Consider the following 12,095-nt stretch of genomic DNA (forward strand, 5'->3'; position numbering starts at 1 on the left):
CCACAAGTGGCCGAACAGTGTATGGTTCCCTCTGGCTCTGGAACTACGACTGAGGTTTCTACCACTCCCGGACCCAGTTCTGTCCCAGCAAGTCCAGAAGTCGACTGTCTTCGCTTCATTACAGAAAACCCGAACCCTGCAGCTCATGATTTTCTCTCCCTAGCGGTGAAGAAACGGTTCGGAATCTCGAAAGATAGTATCGACTTCCTGGAAGAATACAAGTGTAAGTCTACTAGGAGGCAGTACGAATCTGCATGGAAGAAATGGGTAGCCTTTGTCAAAGATAAGAACCCGCACGAGATCTCTACGGAGTTCTGCCTATCCTTCTTCATTCACCTCCACGGACAGGGGCTGGCGGCGAACACAATTTCTACATGTAAGTCAGCTCTAACAAGACCCATTCTATATGCCTTCCAGGTAGACCTCGCTAACGAAATGTTTAATAAGATCCCAAAGGCCTGTGCTAGGCTTAGACCATCAGCTCCTCCAAAGCCTATTTCATGGTCATTAGACAAAGTCCTTCATTTTGCCTCATTACTAGATAATGAGGAATGTGCGTTGAAGGACCTGACTCAAAAAGTGATCTTCCTTTTTGCCCTTGCTTCTGGGGCCAGAGTTAGTGAGATTGTGGCCCTCTCGAGAGAGGAGGGCCGAGTTCAGTTCCTGGATGGGGGAGAACTGAACCTGTTTCCGGACCCTACGTTTCTCGCTAAGAACGAGTTGCCCACCAACAGGTGGGGTCCCTGGAGAATCTGCCCTCTGAAAGAAGATGCATCTCTATGTCCCGTAGAATGCCTTAAGGTCTATCTTCGTAGAACTTCAGACTTCCATGGGGGCCAACTATTCAGAGGAGAAACATCGGGCTCGAATTTATCTTTAAATCAACTTAGGGCGAAAATTACATATTTTATTCGCAGAGCGGATCCTGACAGTTCACCCGCAGGTCATGATCCGAGGAAAGTTGCTTCATCTTTAAACTTCTTTAACTTTATGGATTTTGAACACCTTCGTTCATACACTGGCTGGAAGTCTTCCAGGGTATTCTTTCGCCACTATGCTAAGCAAGTGGAGCAGCTAAAGAGGTCTGTGGTAGCAGTTGGTTGCGTCGTTAACCCTGCTGTTTAACTCTGCGAGGAACAGCGGAATCATTTGGGACTTGGATTCTTGGGTGAATAGTTAGTTATATATGTTGATATAACTGGTAGTGTAGGCTCTCAGAGCCCACAGTGACTGTTCCAACGTGATGGTGATGGTAACACAAGTACAGACAGGTGTGCCAAGCGTTTGCCAACGCTATTGTCAGCGAAGTAGTAACATGGACGTTAAGTTTGATTCCGGGGTATGTGTAAGTGACACATATGTTTTCTTTCAGATAATCATTCATCCATGCACTACAGTACTTGTGAAAATTGTTGGTCATCCACCTAGCATATGTACATATTTATGGTGACCATGTCTATTTATTGTTTCTCAATAAACTTGTTCTCGGGAACCTTGCGTCTCCTTCACCTATATTTTTGATTTCATATTGTTTTTTGAGCATTTAGCCTATGTATATTAATCGGGGATATCTATAATAGCCTATTCCTTAATGCAAAGCCTGGATTATACTGGTTTATACTTTCCTTAGCAATAAGGACTCCACCCCTTTCTGAGGATGGTGGTAGCAGCAAGTTTAATCCTACGCAGATATAACCTTTTGTCTATTTTTACTTCGACCAGGGTGCTGGTCGGGACTTTTTCTTTTGGATACGGTAGTCCCGTAAGACTTCGCTTCATATAGAGTGAGACCACTATATGGTACTGGCTAGCGAGTGATTCATACATAGGTATATGTACTCTTCGTTCGTTTCTAGAGTCTAGTAGGACTCCTCCCTGTAGGGGGCAGGAAGCACTCTCATGGCTTATGATTAGTGAAAAGATGTATAACGGTAACATCTTAGGTCTGTCAGTCGAGTTGACTAAGAAACATTCTTGAGGAGTACGGCACGTATTGAGAATCCACAGATACAGTAATGCTCTGGTATACTTCCATCAGGACAACATGGCTTGAGCCCAAAAAACGGATTTTGAGCGAAGCGAAAAATCTATTTTTGGGTAAGATAGCCATGTCGTCCTGATGGACCCGCCCTGCTCCTTTTCAAAATAAATATGAGTGAAAAGGATAGTAGGACCCCTCCCTACATACAGTATCTGTAGCACCTCGTGTATCGCTACAAGGAATACAGATGGCGCCGTGAGCGGCGCAGGGCACGCTTTCGAAACGGGGAGGAGGGATGCCTTATGAACGGCTCCCCCCTTTCTTATCGTTTTCGTTTTCTTGCCATTTTACCCCTACGAAGTGTTAACTCTATTCGGGGTATAGATTGCTATGAGGCGTGTCAAGAATACGTCCACTGATATTTACGATATCCCTAAGGTCTTTTTTAGGGATACTCGCTCCAGGAGTTAGAATTCTGGGTACCTGAAGGTAAATTCTCTGGGAATATCGCCGTAGTTGTAATATACCCTAGGAAGCTGCCTTTAAGGAACTTCCATCAGGACGACATGGCTATCTTACCCAAAAATAGATTTTTCGCTTCGCTCAAAATCCGTTTTATAAAGACCATATTAGGCCGGATTGAAAGACAGCCTAGAGAGCAGGCAAGCTATAGAAGTGGGTATTTAACAACTGACCACATCCATGTAATTAACCAGCTAATGAAAAAAATCAACAGAGTATGACAAACCACTATGTATAGCATTTATAGACTATGAGAAAGTATTTGATTCTGTCAAAACATCAGCAGTAATGACAGTCCTTCAAAAACAAGGAATAGAGGAATCTTATGTTAGAACACTTGAAGATATCAATACAGGAAGTACAACAATCTTAAAACTACATGAAGATAGTGAAAAAATTCTGATTGAGAAAGGAGTTAGATATGGAAACCCCATCTCTCCTAAATTATTCACAGTATGTCGAGGAGAAGTTTTCAAAAATTTAGACTGGGAAAATGTAGGAAATAATATTAATGGGGAATACCTTAACAACTTAAATAAGATGATAAAAGATTTGAATAAAGGAGAAATGTAGGACTGAAAATGAATATGCGTAAAAATAAGATAATGTTCAATGAAAATGCATAGACACAACAAATAAGAGTTATGAACGAACCTCTGAAGATTGTTAATGAATATACATACTTAGGATAGACAGTGTTTCCCCAGGACATGAGACCAAAATTAAAAGGATAAGCATGTGATAGAGATAATTTCGTAAACAAAATGAGATTATGAAAAGTAAAATGCAACTTTCTCTAAAAAGAAAAGAATCAACTTATGCATCAGAAACTTGAAGTCTTACTAATGCCTTAGAACATAAGCTTGGAATATGACTAAGAGATAGAAAATAATGCAACATGGATACGAGAGCAAATTAAAGTAGAGGATATTCTAACAACTTGTAAGAAAAAGTAATGGACATGGGCAGGATATATAATGGGAATGACAGGCAATAGATGGACATTAAGAATAACAGAATGTTTCCCTAGAGATTTTAAAAGAAGCAGAGGAAGGAGGCGAAGATGATGTATCGACGAACTAAGGAACTTTGCGCGCGTGGACTAGTACAGAAAGACCATAAACAGATGCAAGTGGATGGACATGTCTGAGGCCTTTATTCTGTAGTGGACTAGTAACGATCAATGATGATATATATATATATATATATATATATATATATATATATATATATATATATATACACACACACACAGACAGGCACACATATAATACTAGTGCACGCGACCTATCAAAAATGACGACTAAATATTTAGGTAGATATGCACACGCGCACACAGATTCACCCCTCCCATCCGATCGCCCCACCTGAGGAACGGGCGTGACCAAAGACAAATATACAGTTGTGTAGGGGAGATATATATGTACTTATATTTAAATGTGTGTGCATATAGTATTTAAATGTGTGTGCATATAGTGTATATATAATATATGTGTGCACAGATGTATAAGGAACTTTGGCTCCCAACTCCACTAAACATAGTGGACACCCTTGTCCAGAAAGCAATGTTGACAGCTAAACGAAAACAGAGCAAAAAATAAAAAACACTGCCACAGATATGCAAAAAATGTTGTGCAATTCACAATACATTGAGTCTGTAAAGTCTTAACAAAGAATCTTAACCTTTACTATTATATGAAAATTTACCGTAGTGGTACTAAACAGGTACATTAGCCATTCATAGAATACTATAAATTTTATTCTTTGGCAAATGGCTTATTCAAAATTAAGTATATAATAGAATTTAATCTTACAATGATGAGCAGTAGCGAAGCTATAAAATTTATTAAATGAAGATAATAACAATCAAAGGATACATACATACACACATATATATATATATATATATATTAACCGAGTGGAGAGTTGTAAATAGTAGATAGTTACTAGCAAAGTTAAAATCAAAGCAGTGCAACATGAGTATTATAGTATGATATGAATCAACAAATGATTTCCCTGAAGAAACGAAAGATGAAAACTATGAAGAACTGCAGAGTGTAACAGATGAGATCCCTGAGAGAGATATGAAAGTTGTGATTGGCGACTTCAATGCTAAAGTTGGAGGAAATAATCCAAAGATAGAGAATGTGATGGGTGTCGAGGGTCTTGGCGAAGTTGCAAATGAAAATGGTGCACATTTCATAAGTTTCTGTTCAGAAAACAATCTTGTCATTGGAGGTACTCTTTTTAAACACAAGAACATCCACAGGAATATATCGGCTTCACCATGTGGCAATTACAAAAATCAGATAGATCACATTGCCATTAATAAAGAGAGAAGGAGGACTCTGAGAAATGTAAGAGGCTATAGAGGTGCAGATATTGATAGTGATCACCAGCTCCTCATTGCCACACTGAAATTAAAACTGAAAGCACCCAACAGAAAGATAAGATAGAATACCTAGGTTTGATACAACTAAGCTTTTAGAAGAAGAACACAGAGAAACATTTGTAATTGAATGTAGGAATCGATTTGCAGTCTTAGAGACTTTAAGAGGCGAAGAATAGACAATTAATGAAGAATGGTGTGATATTAAGAACATACATCAGCCAGTTGGTAGTGAAGTCTTGGGACACGTAGTCATTAGGAGAAAGCCCTGGATATCAAATGATACTTGGGTTACTATAAAGAGGAGACAAGGACAGAAATTGATCGATGAAAGTTTTCGAGAAAGTAATGAAAATTACAAGGTAGAGCATGCTAAGTATTCCAGTATGGATAGTAAGGTCAAAAGAAAAGCCGGGAATGACTGGAGAGAATATTTAGACAGTAAAGCAGATGAGGCTGACTATGTTATGAATTCAGGAACTGGCTATGCCTATGGTATAAGAATTGTTCATAGAATTATTAAAGAAATCCCGACTGGAGTAAAGAAGAAGAAGGATATACCCATGAAAAAGAGATGTTCTGTTATAGCAACAGAAGATGAAGAAAGACAACATTGGATGGAACACCTTAGTGAGGTTATGAATAGGAGATATGAAAGGAATAATTTGATTGATATACCTAAAGCTGATGAAGACCTTGATTTTCCCATGAATGAATTCAGTGTGTTTGAAATCGAAGCTATCTTAAAAAACTAAAGAGATGGAAAGCCCCGGGATACGATGGAATAACTGCCGAGATGATACTGACCTAAAATGAAGTGACTCGCAGACTACTAACGACATTATTTTGTAGAATGTGGCATGAAGAGGCAAAACCTGATGAATGGAAGTTAGGAGTGTTGGTGAAAATAGCAAAAAAGGAGACCTGTCTGATTGTAATAATTACAGAGGTATAACACTTACGTCAGTTTTTATGAAAATATATAGTATGCTTAATCTAAAGAGACTGGAGAGAGAGATAGACGAAAAGCTGAGAGATAAACAAGCAGGATTTAGAAAAGGTAAAAGTTATGACCAAATTTTCATTTTGAGACATGTTGTACAGCAATGCATAGAATATAGAAATCCCCTTTTGATGGCATTTGTGGACCATGAAAAAGCCTAATATTGGAAGGAGGAAGGATTAATGAGGTAGAATCATTTAAGTATTTAGGAACTATGATCTCCAATACAGGGTCTTTAGAATTAGAGTTTAGTGAAAGATTCAAAAAGGCAAATCAGACAATAACTAGGTTAAGTAAAATTTGGAAATTAAATCGCTTGAAATCACATAACAATCAGACTATATATCAGTTTAGTGAGATCGGTGTTACTCTACGGACATGAATCATGGTATGACAATGAAACAATCTCCAAAGGATTTAGTAGATTTGAGAACAAAGCCCTCAGAAGGATATTGGGAGTGAAATGGCAGGACAGGATTAGAAATGAAGCTAAAAGAGAGATTTACTCGAGTGCCATGGGGATGAGATCATGATGAGGGGTAGATGGAGATGGTTTGGGTAGCTCTTCATACACCACAAAAGAAATTAGTTCACCAAACATTCAGCTGGGATCCACAAAGCACTAAAAGAGTTGGAAGCCTCGGGGCTACATGGCCGAGGACTATGAAGCGCGAAGTAGATGATGAATGGAGAAGTATTCAATTAAAAGCTCAAGATAGAGATGACTGGTGAAATCTAACCGAGGCCTTTTGCGTCAATAGGCGTGGGGGGAGATATGTGTGTGTGTGTGTGTGTGTGTGTATATATATATATATATATATATATATATATATATATATATATATATATATATATATATATATATATATATATATATATGTAAAACCATTGAAAATTGTTTATCATAACATTGCACATTCAAGCAGTTAGGCCTACCTACACCATGACAATCACGCACAATGGGAATAACATCAATTTTTTATAGTTTTTCCCATAAAAAGTAGATTCCATTGTCAAATTCATGTATTGAACACCGAAATCAAACTTGTCTATTTCATATTCTGAATCGGCTGAAATCTCACACGTAATTAAAAACAGAAAAAATAGTTTGCACATTTATAACATATAGGCTACGTAATTATGACAATTCTTAAATTTTGTACTTAAGAACAAGACTTACAATATGTAAAATGGCATATAAGACTAAATTTAATAAAACTGTACCCGTGAAATGGAATTCTTCAGTCGCCCCATGGGACTACGGCGTCCGAATGACATTTGAGTTCCATTGGGCACCGGTGGTTGGTATTTCTCCCCAATGACGTGAACGTTGGCCCTTTGATGAACAGAATTCTCCTCCATGTCTCCTCTCGAACCTTCAAGAAGAGGAGTGACCTAGGCAGGGAACAAAATATCATTATCAGTATCACTTGACGTTAGCTGGTAGCCTACTGATAAGTCCATTTAATACAAATATATATGATTATCAAGTCTTGATACTGCAAGAGTGGACCCATTTAGGAACGACTTCCATTTGCAATGGAAGACCGCTGCTTCAATCTTTATCTTTTACTGTAAACCTTGCTGGAAACACAAAGTGGAAATTGCAGATTTGTAACAGAGAAATATATAGTTTAAATTTTACCCTAAAACAAGATTAAATAAGCCTTACTAAACTTTCTTACCCCGTAAGTACCTCACGAACAAATGACACCTCACCCCAAAAATTAAAGGAAAGGGTCAATGAATATAAACACATTAATGATCTGTTATTACTAGCCAACACTACGAGACGTATTGATACTTGTTTTTATTTCGTTTCAATAACAGTCTCATTAAAATTACAACAATTCAACTAATTCTAAAACAACAAATAGTCTGAATAACTATTATATGATATAAGACAAGAAAATTGCAACATCACTTCCTTTTTTTTTTTCTACAAAACAACAAAATCAAATATTTCTTTCCCTTCAATTCTATATTTTTTTCTGTTTTTTTTTTTTTTTTTTTTTTGGCTTTGTAAAACACGTATTTAATTTGAAACAGTGAAAGGGCAATGACCTTGGCTTTTAATTACATTGGCTGATATAACTTCAATACTACAGTACGATTTTATCAGTCCCATATCAAACTCTCAACTAGCTCGAGAGAGAGAGAGAGAGAGAGAGAGAGAGAGAGAGAGAGAGAGAGAGAGAGAGAGAGAGGGAGAGAGAGAGAGTCTTATCTCCTAGAGGCATTATTTGTACCAGCTATTGAAAGAAATAAGGATAAATTTGACTCAGGAATTGAATACAAAGTGCCAGATCGACTTAAATGAGAGAGTAGGCCTATTGGCTCAGACAGCAGCGTATCCAAAAGCTTTCTTAACTTACTTCTAGACATATTGCGGTTGATTTATGTTGCATGGAATGCAATCGAGGAGAATCTCTCCCATTATAATAAAGAGCTCTCTCTCTCTCTCTCTCTCTCTCTCTCTCTCTCTCTCTCTCTCTCTCTCTCTCTCTCTCTCTCTTTCTCTCTCTCTCTCTCTCTCTATATATATATATATATATATATATATATATATATATATATATATATATACATACATATCTTTCTGGTCACGCTCACCAGCATTGCCTGATATATAACTACTCGGTCTCTCCCCATCCCAAAGGTAGAAGGGAGAGTGATTAGTCACACCCTGATGAGAGGGGTACCACTAGAGGAAAAGGGAAGGGTTGAATCTGTGTGTGTGTGTGCACATATACAAGGTCTATTGACCTTGTGCATAAATATTTAGCCGTCATTTGTTATGGTTAGGGTACACTAGTAATCTAATGATGAAACAAGTGTAATTTGTCATTTGGATGGATGGGTGTATGGAATTAGGACCCTAAGAGGACGTGTTGGTACAGGTAAAGAGAAGCTCGCAGTTGTACTATGAATTAGAGAAACTTTAAACAAATACCACAATATTCATCCTTAACCATATATATATATATATATATATATATATATATATATATATATATATATATATATTCTTACGTAACTGGTCTAGCGCAAAGTAAATAATTTATTCATGTATTTTATTTATGTATTTCATTTGTGTATTCCAAAGGTCCAGCTCGTAAGGTGAGTTCCTCTCATGTAGGTATAAGATTTTTATGTAAATTACGTTAAGACTTTCGTCGTTAATTTCATTGTATTCTTCATTCAAGTCAGTATATGAAAATTTACGTTATTTTCAAGAATTAGCTTTTTATTTCATGTATCTTGTTATGAAGTCTTACGTAATCTGTTTAAGAGTGTTATATGACCCTACAACGTATGAACAAGGACTTATGTAAATATTCCTTATATTTCTATGAGGTATTGCATCATGTTTGTGAGAAAATACGTAACACTTATATTTACCACGTGTTTTGGAAGGTTCTCAAAAACCCGGGTTAGATTTTATCTTTTTATGAATTTCTGAGAATGGAAGTAGGCAGAGCTAGCTGAGAGAGAGAGTCGTCTCGCTATTGTGTTGGTATGCATTCGAGAGTTTAATCATTGGCAACCTTACGCCATTAGGCCAACCCCCAAGCTTCCAGATCTCTGACCTAGAATAATCTGGAAGTAACTAAGTTCCTACATATGCAGCCCCCAGAGATGCATTGGAGAAAAACAGAAACAGCCTGTACTGTGAACAAGCCAAAGATCATCCCTCTCTCTCTCTCTCTCAAAGTGCCTACACTCTCTAAAAGTGCCTACAGTGTGTCCTCTCCAAAGTGATTTTGTGCCCCAGCGTATATCCAGCGTATATCGTGCGTAATGTGTTAAAACGTCTCTGCAAAATTTGCCAAAAATTTTAAATTTACTCTGTTGAGGTGAGTGCTGGTAGTGTAAAATTTAATTTCAAGTGAAACTAGTGATTGCATAATTTTCATAAGTATTTATTTCTCTTGTTCCTAGTTTAATGCTTTATGCAGATTTGATATTTCGAGTTAAGCGATTATATAATTCTCAGAGTGTAGCATTTCTTTTGTCTTAATCTAAGTATTGTTCAAACTTAAGATTTCGAGTGATTAATTTTTTTTTTATGTAAATTCTTTCAAAGGGCTGTAATTTCTATAGAATATATTTATTTTTGTAAAGAGTGTATTATTCCAATCACCAGTGTTTATTTCAGCACTCGCTCGTATCCCCGCTAAATAATCGAGGTAAGATGTTGTTTAAATAATTCTTTAGAATAATTACCCAGTTTTGTTTTGAGTGTACATATGAGACCTTTGGATATTCAGTGTTTTTATATATTGCCATCTGAAAGTTATATAATCGTCTCAGAGTTCGGGTATTAACATTCTCAAGTGTAACAGATTAATGTAAAAACAAACATGTGAGTTTGGAATTCAAGAGGTTGTGTAACTTGCCAGCCTTAAAATATATATATATATATATATATATATATATATATATATATATATATATATATATATATATATATATATATATATATATATATATCTTAAGAAAATGGCTTTTAGATAAAAATATATACATTAATTTTAATGACCGGAATTTGACCTTTTGCTTGACCTTGGACTCGACCTTGACCTTCGACCTTAACATGTATTAATTTTTGTGGATTTTCATACACTCAAATATGAACCAAGTTTGAAGTTTATGTGACAACGACGTCCAAATTTAAGGCCAACTACGTGAACTGGACATTTTGCTTGACCGTGACCTTGACCTTCCAAAATTTAATATTTCTTAGCTTTTACAGAACAGTTTATCGATGCAATTTCATTACTCAGCGATTAAAATTGTAATCAGGAAGCTATTCACAAACACACAAACAGGGGGTAAAACATAACCTTCCAACTTCGTCGGAGGAGGTAAATTTTCAGATACAAAAATGTCTGCATATTAAACAATTACTCAGCCAATATTGATAAATGAAAACTTTAAGGTTAAAATAAGTATTTTAAGATTAATTTTGAAATACATATTTTTTTTTCACAAGGCTTTACATAATTCGTAGACCAATATGTTTGACGAAGCTTAAGAATACACTCTTGCAAAGAATGAAAATTCTAATTTAATTAAAGATGTTACAGTGTTAAACTAGAACGCATACCCTCGCCAACGCCACAGCACAAGATAGGCAATTGAGTTATACACATTTTGTCAATAGTTTCAAGCAAATTAGATAAAAATTGACCATGATATAGCAAAATGTGGGTTTTTACTTTTTTTGGTGACATTTACCTTGACCTTTGACCCAATAACTCCCAAAATCTAATCAAATGGTCCTTGAATCACGACCAATCATCCCAACAAATTTCACGAGATTCAGCCATGATACTGCAAAAAGCCGTTTTTGACCTTTTTGTGACCTTGACCTCAATCATACCAGAGGATACGCAATTGAATAATGACCATTTTGGCACTAGTTTCATGCACATCGGATAAAGATTAACCACGATATAGCAAAAAGACGTGTTTGACCTTCTCATTACCTTGACCTTTGACCCAATCACTCCTAAAATCTAATAAAATTGTCCTTGGATCATGGTCAATCATCTCACAAAATTTCATGAGATTCGGTTCCATAGCTCATGAGTCATGCGAGTCACAAACAAACTTACATATATGAACACATCCCTATTAAAATATAATCTTCTGGCAAAGTCTGTATAAATATAAGGAAAGACAAAAACTAATTTTAAGAAAGGACATAAAAACTCCTGTAATAAGAGAAAAATCAGACGAGTTTAATTCAGCAATAAATAAATACTCCAAGCTACATGATGAGATGGAAGTAGAAATGAATAGTAATTTAACACACTTTGCATTGGAATCAGCACAAGAGATAGGTGGAAAAGTTTCTAAACAGGATCAAGGAAAACTACCAGAAAAAAAGCAAATAAAGAAATGACTGGAAATGAGGGTAAAATCTCTGAGAGATGAAATAAAATAAGTAGATTTGTCCAAAACAACAAAGAAATAAAAGACCCGAGACCTTCGAAAATACAATCAGACAAACATTGAGAAAACAGTAAAGAAAGGAAGAAGCTTGAAATTGATGAAAAGACTTGGAACAAGGCGCCAAAAGCTTTTTTAATCCAAGGCTGAAAAATGAAAATATCAACAAAAGAGATTGATTGATAAAAATTGCAGAAGATTACTATACAGTGCTATACAATAGTGATGTAAGAAATATCTTT

The 12,095-nt window shown here is 36.1% G+C and overlaps 1 protein-coding gene across 3 annotated transcripts in view; it reads right to left on the reverse strand.

The window, feature by feature from the left end:
• Positions 1-12,095, reverse strand: part of LOC137631065 (probable peptidoglycan muropeptide transporter SLC46) — a 117,815-nt gene that overhangs the window by 18,224 nt on the left and 87,496 nt on the right. For all 3 annotated transcript variants that reach the window (XM_068362670.1, XM_068362669.1, XM_068362668.1), the window contains one exon: positions 7,120-7,290. In XM_068362670.1, coding sequence (XP_068218771.1) covers positions 7,120-7,257 — 138 coding nt within the window. In that variant the 5' untranslated portion in view covers positions 7,258-7,290. The remainder of the gene's footprint in view (positions 1-7,119; positions 7,291-12,095) is intronic.

The sequence above is a fragment of the Palaemon carinicauda genome, chromosome 39 (genome assembly GCF_036898095.1).
Source record: "Palaemon carinicauda isolate YSFRI2023 chromosome 39, ASM3689809v2, whole genome shotgun sequence".
Classification (NCBI taxonomy): Eukaryota; Metazoa; Arthropoda; class Malacostraca; order Decapoda; family Palaemonidae; genus Palaemon; species Palaemon carinicauda.